This window comes from Pristiophorus japonicus, chromosome 12 (genome assembly GCF_044704955.1).
Source record: "Pristiophorus japonicus isolate sPriJap1 chromosome 12, sPriJap1.hap1, whole genome shotgun sequence".
NCBI lineage: Eukaryota > Metazoa > Chordata > Chondrichthyes > Pristiophoridae > Pristiophorus > Pristiophorus japonicus.
This window is the reverse complement of record NC_091988.1, coordinates 114,891,952-114,915,602: the sequence shown is the minus strand read 5'-3', so window position 1 is coordinate 114,915,602 and position 23,651 is coordinate 114,891,952. Positions and strand designations below refer to the sequence as shown.

Genomic DNA, 23,651 nt, shown 5'->3' with positions numbered 1-23,651 from the left:
TGAAAATGCAAATTTTTAGAGAGGGTGTCTTTCTGCTGGGTGGGACATATACAGCTGGTCACATTTGCTATTGCAATTCCATTGAATAAATGAAAATGTTACTTACACTAACTACTTGACCAAGGTCCTGCCACTTCTTTTTACACTGGCCTCCAGATCTCGTGGTGGTCACCATTGCACAGTAATCTTCTGCAACTGGGTTCCAACGTTTCTTCATTTCTTTGGGTGGAACTTTTATGTGACTTCTGCTGGTGTCCAGTTCCTGCCATCTATTCTCAATCACAGTAACTAGTGCCTCCACTTCATCCTGTAAGAAATCCCTGGTCCTTTCACTATGTAACATCTTGTATTGCTGCAGCTGTGATTTTCCCAATGCTCCCACATATCACTCCTCACACATACAACTGGCTCTTTAAAAATGGCAGATTTCCAAATCCGAGCTGTACTGAGCATGTGCGTCCATTGGAACAAGGTCAAAAACGTGACTTTGTTTTCCCGTGGAAGCGCAGAAGGTGCGGTACTGTTTTTTGGCACAGACATGCTGCGTGGCGCCAAATTCGAATGATACATCGGGAAACTGTGGCAAAATACTTCTGGCACATTCCTGGCCGAGAAAAACGGGCGTAACTCTGGCAATATGCCAAAAAACAGGCTTGGGGAAAATTGAACCTTATAACTGCTCAACCATTGGTGGCTATGCCTTCAGCTTCCTCAGCCCTAAGCTCTGGAACTCTCTCCCTAAACCTCTCCGCCTCTCTACCTCTTTCCTCCGTCGGGTGTTTTGTGTGCCCCGTGTCTCTATGACTCTCCCTTGAGTCGACCCGTGCTTTGAAACTCCCCGGTTCGGGTTGTTTCCCTTTGGACGGCAGGAGTTTTTGCCAATAGTTCCTGCCTAGCCCGTCGATTAGCGGGTAATCACACAGAGAGAGACCAAGGTCAGATGGGTCTTCTCCCATTCCCGATGCGCAGCGTCCCCAGCAGAATTACTGTGTAACCCGGCCATAAGCGGATGCCACCCGGTTGGTCTCCCGAATTATACCACCAACCACAAGCCCCACAACCCCCAAGTTCGGACCCAAGGAGTTACTTTGGATAGATTATAATTGACTCAGACAAAACAAAACGGTTCAGGTTGGTCAAAGATCGATTCCTTTTATTACACTCACAAAACGACAACCCCTACTCCCCTTGATACGGCTTAAAGAGTAGATGACTGTGAACACTAGCTTAAAACCTAAGACTAAATACTCACCCTGTCAGTTACACTGAACCAACCCCTTTCCCAGAATCTAAACCTAGATAATGGAAACCCTTCTAACTAAACCGCTCTCCCGGTTTGGTCAGAACCCACACTTGGAAGCCTCCTCACACACACACGTGTTAGCCCACGTCTTGGACACTTGCAGTTCCTCAGCAGCTAAACACGCTAGCGGTCTTGGGGATTTCCAAAGGTGTATGCTGGATATAATTACCAGCCCTTGTCGTTGATTCATGTGGTCCCGGGTCTGTTCGACTCTAAAGACAAAACATAAGAACATAAGAAATAAGAGCAGGAGTAGGCCATACGGCCCCTCGAGCCTGCTCCGACATTCAATAAGATCATGGCTGATCTGATCATGGACTCAGCTCCACTTCCCTGTCTGCTCCCCATAACCCCTTATTCCCTTATCGGTTAAGAAACTGTTTATCTCTGTCTTAAATTTATTCAATGACCCAGCTTCCACAGTTCTCTGAGGCAGCGAATTCCACAGATTGACAACCTTCTGAGAGAAGAAATTCCCCCTCATCTCTGTTTTAAATGGGCAGCCCCTTATTATAAGATCATGCCCTCTAGTTCTAGTCTCCCCCATCAGTGGAAACATCCTCTCTGCATCCACCTTGTGTGGAAATGTATTTTTATCTGAGATGCATCACACATTATATTTTGTACCCTTTTTGATATAAAACAAAATGGAGTCCTGGTCCTTCCAGAAATTTCTGCAACAGACAGTCTGTTTGCATAAACAGCTAAACCTGGCTTGAAAGGACTGATAGCTGATTAATAGCCACCAGACAGCATGGAGACTGTCCTGCTGAGACAAGTACCACCCATGGTGCTCCCCGGTATTGTCCATGCAGCACCAGTTCCACCCACCCACCCACCCTTAAGAAATACTCAAACTACCAGCCATTATATCTTGTACAGGACTCATCCATTCTATGCAAAAAGATAACTGACCAGGAAACTGGACAATCCTGACACAATGCAAGGCCGCTAATAGCACATTATCACACTCTCATCGAGTAATGGCTAACTGGCCAAACTAATAACCCTGACAAAGGAGACATTTGGAAACCATGTCAGGACAAGGATGTGGTAATCAACTCTTTATCTGTATTCACTGACTGCAAAGACAGAGCCAATACACAGGAAGGGGCCATAACTTGTGTTTTTACTGTATAAATATCTCGTGAAACTACCATTTTGGAGGTCTTCACTTAGCCTTTGACTGAGTGAGACTTTTCCCTTGCTGCAAGTAAAAATTAAAGGAACATCTGCTGGAGCTGAAGGTGTCAGAGTCGTATATTGGTGAGTCGAGATTTCGACAGTTACTGCTTGGAGGTTCCACCGAGATCACTTACTCTCTACCCAGTGAGTAAACGGATGCTTGCATAGTGCCTCTTCAGTGAAGGGCTTCACTGGCCAGAATAAGGTGAGCCTTTTGCTCACAAGAGATCTCTTTACTGTTGAATCGCATATGTAATCTGTTGTCCACAGGGGAGGTACTGCAATCTACGAGACTTGACATTTAAGAGCTAAAGTTATTTTTGTAATCATTTCCTTCTCAGCTTGTAGGCAGAAGGGATCTGATCCTGGAAATATATTGAAACAGCCCGAGGAGATTTTCATTAAGAAAAGGTAAAAAGAACGCTATCGATCGACGGTTCTTATGTGATAAGATCAGGGTCCTTGTGTGATAGGACCATAAGTTTTATTAAGATAAGTTAAGGACTCGGTCTGTAGTGGTGTACAATGCAGACTGAGAATTGACTATTTGTTTAGATAGAGTTTAGAGCTATGATTTGTATACCCGCATGAATGTTGTTTGTCCTAGTTGTCTTTGTTATACTGTTGTGTTCAATACTTTTGTGCAACATTGCAATTAGAGAAACGGGAAGAGTCACTAGGGAAAAATGTGATTCGGGAGGAAGAGGGGAAAAAAAACAAGGATTGATTGAGAAAAGAAACAGTAACTGATTGGAACCAGTGGGTTCATGTCAACATCTCTCACATACCCAGACTGAGCCCGAATTAAGAGCCTTTTCAGGCCACGTGATGGCCAGGAGAAGTGGGCGTAGAGAACTCAGTTGGCCGAAAGGATTGTGAGATCAGAAACTGTGGAAAATCTTAATCATCCAGAATGGGTGCTGGAGCAAGTAAAACACCACCAAAAGGCACACCAGCCTATTTTATGCTCCAGAATTGTGGTCAGTCTTCAATTGACTACCTAAATAAATGGGTAAAGTGGACTAAGGGTGAAAACAGGCCATTTCCACCCGATGGTTAATTTAATTTAGAGAGAATAACATGCCTAGAGGAATGCCTTAAAGACAGAGACCCAGGTAGAAGAGGTAAAAAGAAACTACATTGGTCAGCATTTGGAGATTGGAAAAGGGAAGCTGAGGAACGACATAAAAAGAGCCTAAGGGTTAGCAAGCAATGTACTAGAGGGAGAAAGCAGATGGATGAACGAGTAGAGCAGGTGAATCGCCCTAGACATAGCAAACGGTTGCTAAAGAGACAAAGGCACACTCGCCAAGTGCCCCTAAGGGTTGGGAAAAAGATGACGATGAGGATTGGGATGAGGATTGGACTCCCTACAGCCATCGACCACCGCCGTATGTTCCATCCCTGGCGGGCGCTCCAGGCCAACAGAGAGGAGATGATCCTCGAGCCGGAGCACAGGGAAACGGGGTAACACCCGCTCCCAACAATGCAGGGGCAGGTACAGGAGAAGTAGATCCTTGGAAATCAATACCATGACGGCCCTGCAGGCGGCACGTGAAGTCTTATCCGTGGACAAGGGCCCAGTGCCCTGGAGCCATCTGCATTCCCAGTAAGACTTTTTCCCAGTCCACTCCCTGACGGGGCTCCGATTCCTATTTATCGACCATGGTCACCAAGTGAGTTAAGAATAATTGTGGAAGGATTGGCAGACCCTAAAACCAGTATTGAAAAGGCCATAGACCAGTTAAAGGTGATCATCTTGTGCCACGAACCCAGTATATTAGATGGTCAAATTTTACTGAAAGCATGGTTAAAGGACCCTAAATTTGCCGAATTCGAGACAAAATTCACAGATTTTAAAACCCATCGAGAGGCTGCCAATGCAGATCCCAGCACAAAGCCAGGAGAGGGATTCTGGGAAAGATGTTGGGAGGCCTTACACCAGGTGTTCCCAAGGAAAACAAATTGGTCCAAAATTATGGAAACTACACAAAGAAAGGAGGAGGATGTTGAGGATTACGTAGAAAGAGAGGGAGAGATTATGAACTAATGTTCAGGCATGAAAATAGAGGAGGTAGAATCTCCCATGATTAGCGCCGTGGTAAACGGGTTACGACCCGAACTCAGAGATCCCTTTAAATTAGTTTGTCTCGGATAGCGACAGGATTCACTATCCAAGGTTGTATCCATGTTAAAGGACATACACGAGCGGAATAGAGAATTTAAAAGCAAGGTCACCGTGTTTATGGAACAAGCAGCTCCAACAACACCTGCCCCAGTGACACCATCCTACTGTCCTCCACAGGGTAGAGGAAGAGGGCGAGGCAGAGGAGGAAATTTCAGGGGAAGAGGGAGAGGAGGTGCAGGGCAGGAACAATATGTTACAATTGTGGTCAGACTGGACACTGGGCTAGAAATTGCCTGTCAAACCAGCCAAAACCAAATTATGATTGGACTCACCACCTCCTCCCCCTCCAGGACCTAACTCGTACGTGACCCAAGTCCAGATACATGCTAGACCTCAGACTGCCTTCTCTGTTCAAAATCCATTTGGACCACAGAATCAAAAGCAATTTGGCCAACAACAAAATTGTCCGTATAATGACCAATGACGCCCAATCCCAGATCCAAGTGCTGCAAACAAATAGCTACCCGTCATTTCGTTAAATGCCATAGGAGAACCTGAAGTAAAAATACGAATACAAGGAAGGGATATTCCATTCCTGGTGGATACTGGTGCCACCTATTCGGTCCTTTCAAGGGAAGATACGAAGGGAATTCCCACTTCCACTAATCAAACCTCAGTGATTGGACTATCTGGACACGCACAGCAAATATTTTTCTCTGACCCTATCAATATACAATTAGAAGATTACGAAGATAGTCATTCATTCCTACTGAGGAACCTCCTAAGGAGGTTCCAGTAAATCTGTGTGGACGTGACCTATTATGTAAAATGAGTGCCACTATCCTCTATTCTCCAACTGGAATGGAAGTTCGAGTCCCCATAGATAAATGTGCCACATATAGAAACATAGAAAATAGGTGCAGGAGTAGGCCATTTGTCCCTTCGAGCCTGCACCACCATTCAATAAGATCATGGCTGATAAGATCAACGCACAACACCCATATTGTATGCCTGGAAAAGTTTGGACCCTACACTAAGCAAAACCCTATCCTATTTGGTTGGTTCATATTGGTGTGTGACAAGATTAATCACAGACTACCTCAAATCTCAACCCTTGGGAAATTGGCACGAAACACTACACTGCACAGCGTATTGTGACAACACGGGATCAGACGCTACAGCACAAATCTTTTATCAACCATTCCTGCACCAGAAACATCAATTGATGATTGAACAAATTTTTATCGGACTTGAAGGAATAGCGGCAGGGGTTGAATTATCCTCCCACAATCAGATCTTGTTTAGGGTTAAAGGGAGCATTCCACACTGCACCCTTGCGGTTGCAGGCACATATAAACCCCAGGATTTAGGACGAATGGTTAAGAGAATGCAAGAATCTCCAGTACAAGAGAAATGGCACACACTTAATGGAACGCTGGGGCAACATGAGGGAGGGGAAGACTATTCTGTCAAGTTGAATAGGAAAATATATATCGATGCTATCTTAGAAGAAAAGATACTTTCGGTCACTAGCTTCCCATTGCAACAAGGAACAGCAGAACTTCTTGCTAAGGTCCCAGAGCAACTATGGTCTACACACTCCAATGAAGTGGGAAAGATGCTCACCGCATAACCATATAAGGTAGCGATCAATTCCATCGCCCCACTCCCTAAGAAGCCCCAATACCCCTTGTCTCCAGCCGCAGAACAAGGTATCGAGCCAGTCATTACATCTCTGCTGGCACAGGGAATAATCGTTCCAACTAGAAGTCCGTGTAACACACCGTTTTTTCCGGTTCAGAAGCCCAATAGTGACAAATGGAGATTTGTCCAAGACCTACGAGCCGTGAATCATTCTGTATTCCCAACTTATCCGGTGGTACCCAACCCTGCGATTATACTCACCAGTATTCTGGCAACCTCAACGTATTATACGGTGATTGATCTGTGTTCAGCATTTTTCTCAATACCCATTCACCCAGAGTCCCAATTCCTGTTTGCCTTCACGTATAAAGGACGCCAATATACGTGGACAAGACTCCCGCAGGGATTTACCGAAAGCTCTACTATATTCTCACAATGCTTAAAGAAGGATCTGGAAGATGTAATTTTACCAGCAGGTTCTACACTTGTGCAGTATGTTGATGACTTATTGCTCACCTCACCCTCCAAATTGGCCTGTGAAACGGATTCTCTTGTGTTATTAAAAGCCTTGGCCTCGAAAGGACACAAAATGTCAAAGGCGAAGTTACAATTTGTCTCAGAAAAGGTTCGGTATCTAGGATACGAATTGGTCAGAGATTTGAGACAATTGACCCAAGACAGAGTAAAAGCAATCTGCTCTGCTCCACTACCAATAACCAAGAGAGAAATTAAACACTTCCTCGGCATGTCAGGATATTGCAGGCAATGGATTATGAGTTATTCTGAGATCGTTAGACTATTGTTAGACATGTCCATGCCCGCACTACCAGAAAAGTTGATTTGGAATGAAGTATCCCGGAATGCTTTCCAGAATCTTAAGCAGTCCCTCACTTCAGCACCAGCCTTGGAATTACCAGATTACAATAAGACATTCAACTTATTTGTTCATCACAAGTCGGGCTTTGCACAATCTGTTTTGACTCAGTTACATGGGGACAGGCAGCGACCGATAGCGTATTTCAGTACCCAACTAGACCCAGTGGCACGCGGACTACCAGGATGTCTTCCTTCGTTGGCAGCAGCTTATTACGCTATACAACAGACTCAGACAATAACTCTAAATCATCAAACCATTCTATACATCCCACATTCTGTCGAGATTTTACTTACTAAATGTGCCACCCAACACCTAACTTCTGCAAGAACCACTAAATATGAAGTTGAACTGTTATCAAATCCGAACCTTATCATCAAAAGATGCACTCCCTTAAATCCAGCCACTCTACTCCCCATGGAAGAAGACGGCGAACCCCATTCATGTGAAATGGTAACCGAATTAGTGACTAAACCACGTATCAATTTAACAGATTACCAATGTGTAACCCTGATCTAGTGTACTATGTTGACGGATCAGCCTTAAGAAATGATAGGGGCCAACCTAAAGCGGCTTATGCAATTGTAACCCAGTTTAATGTTGTCGAAACAGCCTCTCTTCCAGACTCCTTTTCAGCCCAGCAAGCCGAATTGTTTGCGTTAACTTGAGCCTGTATTCTGGCTGAAGGACAAATAGTTAATATCTCCACCGACTCCAGGTATGCTTTTGGAGTAACACATGACTATGGACAAATTTGGAAAATTCGCGGGTACCTGACTTCTTCAGGAACCACTATCAAGAATGCAGAACAAGTAGAAAATCTTCTGCGAGCCATTCAATGCCCCTTGAAACTTGCCATTATCAAATGCCAAGCACATACAGGCCAGTCGAATGAGGTGGCACTTGGGAATGCCAGAGCTAATAATGCAGCTAAGTCAGCAGCCCTGTCAAAAGTGGGGATGCAGGTGTCATTGTTCCCACTAAGGAAAATAATTGCTCAGATCCGCCACCCACTATTAATGATGTGTTGGCCTTTCAGACACAGGCCAGTACGGAGGAGGTGTTGACCTGGACGAAGGATCAATGTTATAAAAATCCAGGAGGAATATGGGTTCACCATGACGGCCGCGTGGTGGCGCCCAGATCCTTACTTCCATGGATTGCCCGATGTGTTCATGCATTCACACATGTGGGCAATGGGGAGGTGGCAGATTATATTTTGGCAACTTGGTATCCACCAGGGCATTTTGGCAATTGCAAAACAAATCTGTGAAAATTGTGTTACCTGTCAGCCAATGAATCAGTGTAAGACGGAAAAAGTAGAATCTGCCTCCCACCCAAATCCAATGGGGCCTTTTGTACATTTACAAATGGATTTTATTGAATTACCTATGTGTATGGGATTTAAGTATGTATTAGTTATTGTAGATGTGTTCTCTAGATGGATTGAAGCCTTTCCATGTGAAAAGGCCGATGCCACTACTGTTGCTAAATGTTTGTTAAAAGAAATCGTACCGCGCTTCGGAATCCCTGCTAAGCTTTCTAGTGATAATGGGTCACATTTCACGGGAACTGTTATAAGAGAAATGTGTAAAGCTTTACAGATTAACCAATGTTTTCATTGCAGTTATCATCCACAATCAGCTGGACTTGTTGAAAGATATAATGGAATGCTTAAAAATAAGCTGGCAAAATTATGCAATGACACTGGACTGAAATGGACAGAACTGCTGCCCTTAGCCTTGATGGTAATGCAAGCTGCAACCAACAGAACAACAGGCCTGTCACCACATGAGATAGTTATAGGACGTCCCCAACGACTACCTTTTACAGCACCATTTACTGCAAAACAAATGGACATCCACAAAATGGAGGAAAGTATGTTGAATTATTGTATTGCACTAACCAAATGTATTTCCAGCTTTCATTCACAGGTAAAAGAAGCTCAAGTCAAGCCAGCGGAAGGGAAATGTCATAACCTGGAGCCCGGGGAATTCGTTTACATCAAAATCTTTAAAAGAAAAAGCAGTCTACAACCAAGATTTGAAGGACCGTACCAGGTCTTGCTGGCGACCAATACTGCAACCAAGGTAAAGGAAAGACCAACATGGATCCATGCGTCCCATTGCAAAAGGGCACCCGACCAGGAGGAAGGGAAGAAGGAACCAGAGGAACAGAAAAAGGAAGACTGAATAAGGAACTGTATGGACTATGGGGACTGATAGTGCTGGGCTTGACAGGGTTTTGCTTTGTGTTATTGATTATACCAGGGGTACAGAAACGCGAATGAAGGGAACTGCAGGTAAACGTATTTATGGCGCTGAGTCATAAGTATGCTCAAGAAAGAAACTTGTCTAGTTGTTGGATATGTTCCCATGTACCTGTCCACTCCGAAGGGGGTATTCCCCTAAGATCCGTCCCCTTTAACGAATCAGAGATGGTAGAATAGTTGATAGTGCAAAATAGGACAACCCTAACCAAGGTGTCAGAAACAAAGGATCTAACAGAATGGAGGTCAGCAGGGTATAAACTTACAACCTTCCAGGGATGGTACCAGCCAAATTATAATAATAACCGTCAGCCACCCATCCTAAGTATTACTCCCGGAATAGGAAATCCTGAAGGTATAATATGCCTAGTGAGTAATGAGACTAAAGGACCAGAAATGGGAAGCAGCAAGTGTTCCCAAATGATTAAATGGCAAGCCACAACAAATCCCACTGATGGGAGAAAGATAGCAACCATTAGCTGGATGATGGTCCAGAACAAAGCCTCAGGTGAAGGGTGGGATGGTGAGACCACTCGAGTATGGATGGCATGAAAGGACCAGGAGTTGACGTCCTATAATTGCACCTACTTTATTTGTGGCCACAAAGCCTACCCATGGTTACCAGCCAACTGGACAGGGTCCTGTTACTTGGAATATGTGGTACCCTTTATTAGATCAACAAAGACTCTAAGGGATGCCTATGGAAGTCATAGATTTAAACGGGATTTGACATGGCTAAATGGAATATTCAAGGTAATGATACCACCCTATGGAATAGCATCAAACGAATGTCAGTTACAGGAACTGGCTAATTTAGTCGAATCAGTAGCCAACGCAACTTACCAAGCCTTCGAAGGGGTGAATGATGAAATGGTAGCCATTCGAACAGTGGTTCTCCAAAATCGTATGGCCTTAGATTATCTCCAAGCCAAAAAAGGAGGGACATGCGTGTTAATAGGTGGAGAATGCTGTACGTATATCCCAGATAAGTCAGAAGAAATCAGCAGTCTAGCTGAATACATTAGGAGAAAGGTAATAGAGTACAAACAGACTATTGGCCAGGACAGTACCACCTTGTGGGATTGGGCATCGGGATGGTTGGGATCCCTAGGGAGATCTGTGGTACAGGGTTTGATCATATTCCTGCTGATACTCTTCGCCCTATATCTTTTGTTTGTCTTGTGCCAGGTTGGGGAAAACAGTGTTACCTACTGAGACCACTGCTAGGGTTATGGTAGCAACAACTACTGAAGGTTCTTGTGTGGAAATGGAAATAGAGAGACTGTGCGAGATCAGAATGGAATAAGTTGTCCTTGTGAAGGACAAAAGGGGGGATGTGGAAATGTATTTTTATCTGAGATGCATCACACATTATATTTTGTACCCTTATTGATATAAAACAAAATGGAGTCTTGGTCCTTCCAGAAATTTCTACAACAGACAGTCTGTTTGCATAAACAGCTAAACCTGGCTTGAAACGGCTGATAGCTGATTAATAGCCACCAGACAGCATGGAGACTGTCCTGCTGAGACAAGTACCACCCATGGTGCTCCCTAGTATTATCCATGCAGCACCAGTTCCACCCACCCCCCTGCCCCCCTTAAGAGATACTCAAACTACCAGCCATTATCTCTTGTACAGAACTCATCCATTCTATGCAAAAAGATAACTGACCAGGAAACTGGACAATCCTGGCACAATGCAAGGCCGGTAATAGCACATTATCACACTCTTATCGAGTAATGGCTGACTGGCCAACTAATAACCCTGACAAAGGAGACATTTGGAAACCATGTCAGGACAAGGATGTGGTAATTAACTCTTTATCTGTATTCACTGACTGCAAAGACAGAGCCAATACACAGGAAGGGGCCATAACTTGTGTTTTTACTGTATAAATATCTCGTGAAACTGTACCATTTTGGAGGTCTTCACTTAGCCTTTGACTGAGTGAGACTTTTCCCTTGCTGCAAGTAAAAATTAAAGGAACATCTGCCAGAGCTGAAGGTGTCAGAGTCGTATATTGGTGAGTCGAGATTTTGACACTTGTCAAGCCCCCTCACAATCTTGTACGTTTCGATAAGATCACCTCTCATTCTTCTAAATTCCAATGAGTAGAGGCCCAACCTACTCAACCTTTCCTCATAAGTCAACCCCCTCATCTCTGGAATCAACCTAGTGAACCTTCTCTGAACTACCTCCGAACAAGTATATCCTTTCTTAAATATGGAAACCAAAACTGCACGCAGTATTCCAGGTGTGGCCTCACCAATACCTTATATAACTGTAGCAAGACTTCCCTGCTTTTATACTCCATCCCCTTTGCAATAAAGGCCAACATTCCATTGGCCTTCCTGATCACTTACTAACCTTTTGTGTTTCATGCACAAGTACCCCCAGGCCCTGCTGTACTGAGGCACTTTGCAATTTTTCTCCATTTAAATAATAACTTGCTCTTTTATTTTTTTTTCCAAAGTGCAGATCCCTTTACACCTTTACTCTATTTAGTCTCTTATTTTCCAAGGAGTCAGTAACCTCCTTATTCCTCCTACCGAAATGCACACCTCACACTTAATCGCTGTTTCCTCTTGAGCATCCCTGATTATAATCGCTCAACCTATGGTGGCCGTGCCTTCTGTTGCCTGGGCCCCAAGCTCTGGAACTCCCTGCCTAAACCTCTCCACCTCTCTACCTCTCCTACCTCCTTCAAGACTCTCCTTAAAACCTACCTCTTTGACCATTTGGTCAACTGCACTAATTTCTACTGATGCAGCTCAGTGTCAAAATGTTATCGCATAATACTCCTGTGAAGCGCCTTGGGACGTTTCACCACGTTAAAGGTTCTATATAAATACAAGTTGTTGTTGAAATTGAAGTTAATTTGTCATTTACATGACCGTTCTGCAAGTTTGTTTAGAATCATAGAATCAGAATAGTTACAGCACAGAAGGGGGCCATTTGGCCCATTGAGCCCGTGTCGGCCCTCTGCAGGAGCACGTCAGCCAGTCCCACTCCCCTGCCCTTTCCCCATAGCCCTGTAATTTGTTTCCTTCAGGTACTTATCCAACTCTCTTTTGAAAGCCACGATTGAGTCTGCCTCCATCACCCTCTGAGGCCATGCATTCCAGATCCCAACCACTCGCTGCGTAAAGACGTTTTTCCTCATGTCGCCTTTGGTTCTTCTGCCAATCGCCTTAAATCTGTGTCCTCTGGTTTGTGGAAAGTATTTTTATCTAAGCTGATACCATACGGTATTTGTGTGCCTTTTGATTAAAATGGAGTCCTGGCCCTTCCAGAACTTTCTGCATTTTAGCAGTCAGCTTGCATAAACAGCTAAACCTGCTGTTAGATGGCTGATGGCCATCAGACAGCTAGGAGACAAGTCATGCTGAGACAAGTAACCCCCCATGGTGCTCTCCTATTGTCTACACTACAGGAGTTCCATGTCACCCCACCCTTATCTTCTAGCCATTATCTCTTTCCGAGACCTCATCCATTTGATGCAAACAGATAAACTGACCAGGAAATTGGAACAATCCTGACACAATACAAGACAGGTGATAGCCCATTACCTATGACTCATGGAGTAATGGCCGTTTGGCTTCCTGATTACCCTGACAAAAGGAAATATCTGTAAACCATGTCAGGACCAGGATATAGTAATTAACTCTTTATCTGTATTCACTGACTGTGAGACAGAGCAATATACAGGGAGAGGCCAGAACTTTGGTTTTACTGTATAAATATCTTGTTAAACTGAACCATTTCGGAGGTGTTCACTTAGCCCTTGACTGAGAGTGACCTACCCCTTGCGAGCAAGTAAATTAAAAAGGAAACTTCTACCGGAGCTGTAAGTGTCGGAGTCATTCTTTTCGGAGGTCGAGATTTCGACAGTTATTGGAGGTTCCACCGAGATGCATACTCTCTGTCCTGTGAGTGAAACGGATACAGGCATAGTGCCTCTCCAGTGAAAGGCTTCGGTGGCCAAACAAGGTGAGCCTTTTGCTCACAAGAGGTTTCTTCACTGTTGAATCGCATATGTAATCTGTTGTCCACAGCGGAGGTACTGCATCTACAAGACTCGGCATTTAAAAGTTAAAGGTATTTTTTTTATAACCATTTCTTTCTCAGCTCGCCAGCAGAAGAGAACAGGTTCTGGAAAAAAACCTCGAGACAGCCCGGGGAAGGTTTCAGTAGGTAAGGGAGCGCTAGTCGATCGAAAAGGGTTCCAGGTTCTTATGTGATAAGATTTTTATTGTTTTTAATTCGGAAGGGGTTCTTATGTGATAAGACTATTAAAAAAAAAAGAAAAAAGAAAGCGCTAATCGATCGAAGGTTCTTATGTGATAAGATTTTTATTGTTTTTAATTCGGAAGGGGTTCTTATGTGATAAGACTATAAAAAAAAAAGAGCGCAATCGATCAAAGAGTTTGGGTACGGAACCTTAAGTTTTATCAGTTTTTATTAGGATAAGTTAAGGACTCGGTCTGTAGTGGCGTACAACGCAGACTGAGAATTTGTTTAGAGGTTATGATTTGTGTACTCACGGGAATATTGTTTGTTGTCCTTGTATTACTGTTGTGTGCAATACCTTTGTGAGAGATTGCCATCAGAGAAACGGGAAGAGTCACTAGGGAAAATTGTGATTCGAAAAAAAAAACACAAGGATTGATTAAAAAAGAAACAGTAACTGATTGATCAACTACGGTTGGTTCGTGCCAACATATCTCACACACCCAGACTGAGCCCGAATTAAGAGCCTATTCAGGCCACGTAACGGCCAGGAGAAGTGGGCGTAGAGAACTCGGTTGGCCGAAAGGATTGTGAGATCAGAAACTGTGGAAAAAAATCTTAAATCATCCAGAATGGGGGCTGGAGCAAGTAAACCACCACCAAAAGGCACACCAGCCTATGTCATGCTCCAGAATTGTGGTCAGTCTTCAATTGACCAAAGAAACAAAAACCGGTAAAGTGGACTAAGGTTGAAAACAGGCCATTTCCACCCGATGGTTCATTTAATTTAAAGAGAACAACATGTCTAGAGGAGTGTCTTATAAACAGAGATCCAGGTAGGGGAAAAAAAAAGGAAAGTAATAGAAAAGGCCTGGGTTCCGATTCTTCAAGTCCATGTAAAATTAACAGAGGAAGTAAATCAAATGTAAAACAAAAAGAGAACCTGATAGTGACTTATGAAAAAAAAAAATGAAGCTAGCAAAAGAAAAAGCTTTATTGAATGGAGAGAGACTTGTGAATGTCTTGTCTTTGAATGAGAGTGCGTGAATGTCTTGTCTTTGAATGAGAGTGCTTCTGTCTTTTTTCCTTGTGTCTGGAAACCTGTTTGGAAAGGTTGTGGAGCTGCCTGTTTGTTTTAGCTCCACCCACTTTTTCAAACAAAGTGAAGTTTTTTAACCCTTCATAGTGTTGTCCTGCATGTGGGAAGTTTAAGACATTTTAAGTTAGAAGCGCAGGTGTGGATTTATTCGGATGAGAGGTTACGGAGCTAGGAAATGCACAAAGGATAGGTTTGTTGAGACATGGTCCCGGTGGTTAAAAGTTGTAATGACTTTTTTTTTTAAAAAGCAGCCTTTGTGGGTCTCTCGAGGTGCAGGCTGGGGGAGTACACTTTCATTGTCCTTGGTGGAAAAATCTTGGTACAAAAGCTTCTAGCTCAGTAAGAGGATTTTTTTTGATAAAGAGTGACAGTACAATATTGAATTGGGATTTTGAGATATTTCAGGTGATCTCCTTGATCAACATTTTGAGTGCATTGGAAAAATCTTGGGTTTGGAAGCCTTTTAATAAAATTAGAAAACAAGTATTTACATTCTGTGATCTGTGAATCACTATAAGCATAAATGAGAAGTCCGTGTAACACACAGATTCATCCAGTTCAGAAGCCCACACAAATGGAGGTGTGTCCATGACCTACGAGCTGTGAATGAATGTACTATATTCTCACAATGCTTAAAGGATGTGGAATGAAGTATCCCGGAATGCTTTCCAGAGTCTTAAGCAGTCCCTCACTTCAGCACCAGCCTTGGGATTACCAGATTACACTAAGCTATTCAACTTATTTGTGCATCACAAGTCGGGTTTTGCACAATCTGTTTTGACTCAGTTACATGGGGACAGGCAGCGACCGGTAGCATATTTCAGTACCCACCTAGACCCAGTGGCACGCGGACTACCAGGATGTTTTCCTTCGTTGGCAGCAGCTTATTATGCTATGCAACAGGCTCAGACAATAACTCTAAATCATCAGACCATTTTGTATATCCCACACTCTGTCGAGATTTTACTTACTAAATGTGCCACCCAACACCTAACCTCCGCAAGAACCACTAAATACGAGGTCGAACTGTTATCAAATCCGAACCTTATCAAAAGATGTACTACCTTAAATCCAGCCACTCTACTCCCCACGGAAGACGACGGCGAACCCCATTCATGTGAAATGGTAACCGAATTAGTGACTAAACCACGTATCAATTTTAACAGATGTAAATGTGTAACCCTGATCTAGTGTACTATGTTGACGGATCAGACTTACGAAATGATAGGGGCCAACCTAGAGCGGCTTATGCAATTGTAACTCAGTTTAATGTTGTCGAAACAGCCTCTCTTCCAGACTCCTTTTCAGCCCAACAAGCCGAATTGTTTGCGTTAACTCGAGCCTGTATTCTGGCTGAAGGACACACAGTTAATATCTACACTGACTCCAGGTATGCTTTTGGGGTATCACATGACTATGGACAAATTTGGAAGATTCGCGGGTACCTGACTTCTTCAGGAACCCCTATCAAAAATGCAGAACAAGTGGAAAATCTCCTGCGAGCCATTCAATGCCCTTTGAAACTTGCCATTATCAAATGCCAAGCACATACAAGCCAGTCGAATGAGGTGGCACTTGGGAATGCCAGAGCTGATAATGCAGCTAAGTCAGCAGCTCTGTCGAAAGGGGGGATGCAGGTGTCATTGTTCCCACTAAGGAAAAATAATTGCTCAGACCCACCACCCACTATTAATGACGTACTGGCCTTTCAGACACAGGCCAGTACGGAGGAGGTGGTGACCTGGACGAAGGATTAATGTTATAAAAATCCAGAAGGAATATGGGTTCACCATGACGGCCACGTGGTGGCCCCCAAATCCTTACTTCCATGGATTGCCCGATGTGTTCATACATTCACACATGCAGGCAAAGGGGGATTGGCAGATTATATTTTGGCAACTTGGTATGCACCAGGTATTTCGGCAATTCCAAAACAAATCTGTGAAAATTGTGTTACCTGTCAGACAATGAATCCGGGTAAGACGGAAAAAGTAGAATCTGCCTCCCACCCAAATCCAGTCGGGCCTTTTGTACATTTACAAATGGATTTTATTGAATTACCTATGTGTATGGGATTCAAGTATGTATTAGTTATTGTAGATGTGTTCTCTAGATGGATTGAAGCCTTTCCATGTAAAAAGGCCGATGCCACCACTGTTGCTAAATGTTTGTTAAAGGAAATCGTACCGCGCTTCGGAATCCCTGTTAAGCTTTCTAGTGATAACGGGTCACATTTCACGGGAACTGTTATAAGAGAAATGTATAAAGCTTTACAGATTAATCAACGTTTTCATTGCAGTTATCATCCACAATCAGCTGGACTTGTTGAAAGATATAGTGGAATGCTTAAAAATAAGCTGGCAAAACTATGCAATGACACTGGACTGAAATGGACAGAACTGCTGCCCTTAGCTTTGATGGTAATGCGATCTGCAACCAACAGAACAACAGGCCTGTCACCGCATGAGATAGTTATGGGACGTCCCCAACGACTACCTTTTACAGCACCATTTACTGCAAAACAGATGGACATCCACAAAATGGAGGAAAATATGTTGAATTATTGTATTGCACTAACCAAATGTATTTCCAGCTTTCATTCACAGGTAAAGGAAGCCCAAGTCAAGCCAGCGGAAGTGAAGTGTCATAACCTGGAGCCAGGGGAATTCGTTTACATCAAGATTTTTAAAAGGAAAAGCAGTCTACAGCCAAGATTCGAAGGACCATACCAGGTCTTGCTGGCGACCAATACTGCAATCAAGGTAAAGGAAAGACCAACATGGATCCACGCATCCCATTGCAAACGGGCACCCGACCAGGAGGAAGGGACGAAGGAATCAGAGGAACAGAAAAAGGAAGACTGAATAAGGAACTGTATGGACTATGGGGACTGATGGTGCTGGGCTTGACAGGGTTTTACTTCACATTATTGATTACACCAGGGGTACAGACCCGCCACCGAAGGGAATTGCACGTAAACGTATTTATGGCACTGAGTCATAGGTATGCTCAAAAAAGAAACTTGTCGAGTTGTTGGATATGTTCCCATGTACCTGTCCACTCCAGGGGGGGGTATTCCCCTGAGATCTGTCCCCTTTAACGAATCAGAAATGGTAGAATGGTTGACAGTGCAAAATAGGACAAAACTAACTCAGGGGCCAGAAACGAAGGAGCAAACAGAATGGAGGTCGGCAGGGTATAAACTTACAGCCTTCCAGGGATGTAACCAGCCCAATTATGATAATAACCATCAGCCTCCCTTCCTAAGCATTACTCCCAGAATAGGAAATCCTGAAGGTATAATATGCCTAGTGAGTAATGAAACTAAAGGACCAGAAATGGGACGCAGCAAGTGTTCCCAAATGACTAAATGGCAAGCCACAACTAATCCCACTGAGAGAAAGATAGCAACCGTTGGCTGGACAACGGTCCATAACAAAGCCCCAGGTGAAGGGTGGGAAGGTGAGACCACTCGAGTAGGGATAGTGCGAAAGGACCAGGAGCTGACGCCCTATAATTGCACCTACTTTATTTGTGGCCATAAAGCCTACCCATGGTTACCAGCCAACTGGACAGGGTCCTGTTACTTAGGATATGTGGTACCTCTTATCAGATCAGTAAGGACTCTAAGGGAGGCCTATGGAAGTCATAGATTTAAACGGGATTTGACGTGGCTAAACGGAATATTCAAGGTAATGGTGCCAACCTATGGAATAGCATCGACCGAATGGCAGTTACGGGAACTGGCTAACTTAGTAGAATCAGTAGCCAACGCAACTTCCCAAGCCTTTGAAGGGATAAATGACGAAATGGTAGCTATTCGAACAGTGGCTCTCCAAAATCGTATGGCCTTAGATTATCTCCTAGCCAAGGAGGGAGGAACATGTGCATTAATAGGTGAAGAATGCTGTACGTATATCCCAGATAAATCAGAAGATATCGGCAGTCTAGCTGAAAACATCAGGATGGTTGGGAGCCCTGGGGAAATCTGTGGTACAGGGTTTGATCATATTCCTGCTGATAGCCTTCGCCCTGTATCTATTATTTGTCATCGTTAAGTGTTGCTGTGCCAGGGTGGGAGAAACTATGTTACCTACCGAGACCACGGCTAGAGTTATGGTAGCAACAACTGCTGAAGGCTCTTGTGTGGAAATGGAAATGGAGAGACTGTACAAGATCAGAATGGATTGAGTTGTCCTTGTGAAGGACAAAATGGGGGAATGTGGAAAGTATTTTTATCTAAGCTGATACCACACGGTATTTGTGTGCCTTTTGATTAAAATGGAGTCCTGGCCCTTCCAGAACTTTCTGCATTTTAGCAGTCAGCTTGCATAAACAGCTAAACCTGCTGTTAGATGGCTGATGGCCATCAGACAGCTAGGAGACAAGTCATGCTGAGACAAGTAACCCCCCATGGTGCTCTCCTATTGTCTACACTACAGGAGTTCCATGTCACCCCACCCTTATCTTCTAGCCATTATCTCTTTCCGAGACCTCATCCATTTGATGCAAACAGATAAACTGACCAGGAAATTGGAACAATCCTGACACAATACAAGACAGGTGATAGCCCATTACCTATGACTCATCGAGTAATGGCCGTTTGGCTTCCTGATTACCCTGACAAAAGGAAATATCTGTAAACCATGTCAGGACCAGGATATAGTAATTAACTCTTTATCTGTATTCACTGACTGTGAGACAGAGCAGTACACAGGGAGAGGCCAGAACTTTGGTTTTACTGTATAAATATCTTGTTAAACTGAACCATTTCGGAGGTGTTCACTTAGCCCTTGACTGAGTGTGACCTACCCCTTGCGAGCAAGTAAATTAAAAAGGAAACTTCTACCGGAGCTGTAAGTGTCAGAGTCATTCTTTTCGGAGGTCGAGATTTCGACAGGTTCTCGACACTTCCGCCAATGGGAACAGTTTCTCTCTATCTACCCTTCATGATTTTGACCACCTCTATCAAATCTCCTATCCATCTTTCCTGCTCTAAGGAGAACAACCCCAACTTCTCCAGTCTATCCATGTAACTGAAGTCCCTCATCTCTGGAATCTTTCTCATAAATCATTTCTGCGCCCTCTCGAAGGCCTTCGCAGCCTTCCTAAAGCCTAGAATTGGACACAATACTCCAGTTGAAGCCGAACCAGTGTTTTATAAAGATTCATCACACCTTCCTTGCTTTTGTACTCTATGCCTCTATTTATGAAGCCCAGGATCCCATAGATTTTTTTAACCACTTTCTCATCCTGCCGTGCCATCTTCAATGATTTGTGCCCATATACACCCGGGTCTCTCTGTTCATGCACCTCCTTTAGAATTATACCATTTAGTTTATATTGCCTCTCCTCGTTCTTCCTACCAAAATGTATCACTTCGCACTTTTCTGCGTTAAATTTCATCTGCCACGTGTCCGCCCCTTCCACCAGCCTGTCTGTCTGTCTTGAAGTCTATCACTATCTTCCTCACTGTTCACTATACTTCTAAGTTTTGCATCATCTGCAAACTTTGAAATTGTGCCCTGTACACCCAAGTCCAAGTCATTAACATATGTCAAGAAAAGCAGTGGTCCTAGTACCGATCCCTGGGGAACACCACTGTATACATTCCTCCAGTCCATAAACAACCGTTCATAGAAACATAGAAACATAGAAAATAGGTGCAGGAGCAGGCCATTCAGCCCTTCTAGCCTGCACCGCCATTCAATGAGTTCATGGCTGAACATGAAACTTCAGTACCCCCTTCCTGCTTTCTCGCCATAACCCTTGATCCCCCGAGTAGTAAGGACTTCATCTAACTCCCTTTTGAATATATTTAGTGAATTGGCCTCAACTACTTTCTGTGGTAGAGAATTCCACAGGTTCACCACTCTCTGGGTGAAGAAGTTTCTCCTCATCTCGGTCCTAAATGGCTTACCCCTTATCCTCAGACTGTGACCCCTGGTTCTGGACTTCCCCAACATTGGGAACATTCTTCCTGCATCTAACCTGTCTAAACCCGTCAGAATTTTAAACGTTTCCATGAGGTCCCCTCTCATTCTTCTGAACTCCAGTGAATACAAGCCCAGTTGATCCAGTCTTTCTTGATAGGTCAGTCCCGCCATCCCGGGAATCAGTCTGGTGAATCTTCGCTGCACCCCCTCAATAGCAAGAATGTCCTTCCTCAAGTTAGGAGACCAAAACTGTACACAATACTCTAGGTGTGGCCTCACCAAGGCCCAGTACAACTGTAGCAACACCTCCCTGCCCCTGTATTCAAATCCCCTCGCTATGAAGGCCAACATGCCATTTGCTTTCTTAACCGCCTGCTGTACCTGCATGCTAACCTTCAAAGACTAATGTACCATGACACCCAAGTCTCGTTGCACCTTCCCTTTTCCTAATCTGTCACCATTCAGATAATAGTCTGTCTCTCTGTTTTTACCACCAAAGTGGATAACCTCACATTTATCCACATTATACTTCATCTGCCATGCATTTGCCCACTCACCTAACCTATCCAAGTCACTCTGCAGCCTAATAGCATCCTCCTCGCAGGTCACACTGCCACCCAACTTAGTGTCATCCGCAAATTTGGAGATACTGCATTTAATCCCCTCGTCTAAATCATTAATGTACAATGTAAACAGCTGGGGCCCCAGCACAGAACCTTGCGGCACCACACTAGTCACTGCCTGCCATTCTGAAAAGTACTCGTTTACTCCTACTCTTTGCTTCCTGTCTGACAACCAGTTCTCAATCCACGTCAGCACACTACCCCCAATCCCATGTGCTTTAACTTTGCACATTAATCTCTTGTGTGGGACCTTGTCGAAAGCCTTCTGAAAGTCCAAATATACCACATCAACTGGTTCTCCTTTGTCCACTTTACTGGAAACATCCTCAAAAAATTCCAGAAGATTTGTCAAGCATGATTTCCCTTTCACAAATCCATGCTGACTTGGACCTATCATGTCACCATTTTCCAGATGCACTGCTATGACATCCTTAATAATTGATTCCATCATTTTACCCACTACTGAGGTCAGGTTGACCGGTCTATAATTCCCTGTTTTCTCTCTCCCTCCTTTTTTAAAAAGTGGGGTTACATTGGCTACCCTCCACTCCATAGGAACTGATCCAGAGTCAATGGAATGTTGGAAAATGACTGTCAATGCATCCGCTATTTCCAAGGCCACCTCCTTAAGTACTCTGGGATGCAGTCCATCAGGCCCTGGGGATTTATCGGCCTTCAATCCCATCAATTTCCCCAACACAATTTCCCGACTAATAAAGATTTCCCTCAGTTCCCCCTTCTTACTAGACCCTCTGACCCCTTTTATATTCGGAAGGTTGTTTGTATCCTCCTTAGTGAATACTACTACTCTCTGTTCCTGTCACTGAGCCAATTTCCTATCCATGCTGCCACTGTCTTTTAATCCATGGGCTTCAACTTTGCTGGCAAGCCGATTATGTGGCACTTTACCAAATGCCTTTAGGAAGTCGATATACACCACATCAACCACATTGCCCTCATCAACCCTCTCTGTTATCTCATCGAAAAACTCAATCAAGTTAGTTAAACATGATTTGCCTTTTAACAAATCTGTGCTGGCTTCCCTCAATCCACACTTGTCCAAGTGACTGCTAACTTTGTTAACTTTGTCCCTGATTTCTAAAAGCTTCCCCACTATCGAGGTTAAACTGACTGGGTTGCTGGGCCTATCCTTATACACTTTTCTGAACAAAGGTGTAACATTTGCAATTCTCCAGTCCTCTGGCACCACTCCGTATCTAAGGAGGATTGGAAGGTTATGGCCAGTACCTCCACGATTTCTTCCTTAACTTCCGTCAACATCCAAATCAAATTGGCAAAGGTAGTCTTGGAGGACGAGTTCATGGAATGCATTTGGACAGTTTGCTAGAACAATACGTCATGGAACCAACCAGGGAACAGGCTATTTTAGATCTTGTAATGTGTAATGAGACAGGGTTAATTAGCAATCTCATAATAAAAGATCCTCTGGGGTAGAGTGATCATAATATAATAGAATTTCACTTTACCTTTGATTGCCTAAGTCCGAAACTAGAGTCTTAAACTTAAATAAAGCCAATTATATAGGTATGAGGGGTGAGTTGGCCAAGGTAGATTGGAGAAATAAATTAAAAGGTATGGTGGTAGATAAGCAGTGGCTAGCAATTAAATAAATATTTCATAATTCTCATCAAAAATATATTCCATTGAGAAACATAAACTCCACAGGAAAAATGCTCCATCCGTGGCTAACTAAAGAAGTTAAGGATAGCATTAGATTGAAAGAAGCTTATAATGTTGCGAAGAATAGTAGTAAGCCTGAGGATTGGGAGAATTTCAGAAACCAGTAAATGATGCCCAAAAAATTGATAAAAAGGGAAAAAATAGAATACGAGAGAAAACTAATAAGAAATATAAAAACAGATTGCAAGAGCTTCTACAAGTATGTAAAATGGAAGAGAGCAGCAAAAAGTAAACATTGGTCCCTTAGAGGCCGAGGCAGGAGAAATTATTATGGGGAATAAGGAAATGGCAGAAATGTTAAACAAATATTTTGTACCTGTCTTCACAGTAGACCAAGATGAAGAGGAATTTATTCACTCAGAGGGTTGTGAATCTTTGCAATTCTCTGCCCCAGAGTACTGTGGATGCTGAGTCTCTGAGTATATTCAAGGCTGAGATCGATAGATTTTTGGAGTCTAGGGGAATCAAGGGATATGAAGAACGGGCGGGAAAGTGGAGTTGAGGTCCATGATCAGCCACGATTTTATTGAATGGCGGAGCAGGCTCAAGTGGCCGTGGGGCCTACTCCTGCTCCTATTTCTTATGTTCGTATGATCACTGTTCCCCAAATGCTCCCCTACTGACACTTGCTCCACTTGACCCAGCTCATTCCCCA

At 43.7% G+C, this 23,651-nt stretch overlaps 1 protein-coding gene across 2 annotated transcripts in view; it reads left to right on the top strand.

Annotated features, from left to right (window-relative positions):
- The window catches only part of ctsa (cathepsin A), a 77,032-nt gene extending 66,028 nt beyond the window's left edge, over positions 1-11,004 (top strand). The window contains exons 15-16 of one of the 2 annotated variants that reach the window (XM_070895884.1): positions 2,830-2,899; positions 9,056-11,004. In XM_070895884.1, coding sequence (XP_070751985.1) covers positions 2,830-2,868 — 39 coding nt within the window. In that variant the 3' untranslated portion in view covers positions 2,869-2,899; positions 9,056-11,004. Of the gene's footprint in view, positions 1-2,829; positions 2,900-8,761 lie in introns of both variants that reach the window. The other variant, XM_070895882.1, reaches the window with a different exon arrangement.
- The last annotated feature ends 12,647 nt before the right edge of the window (positions 11,005-23,651 follow it).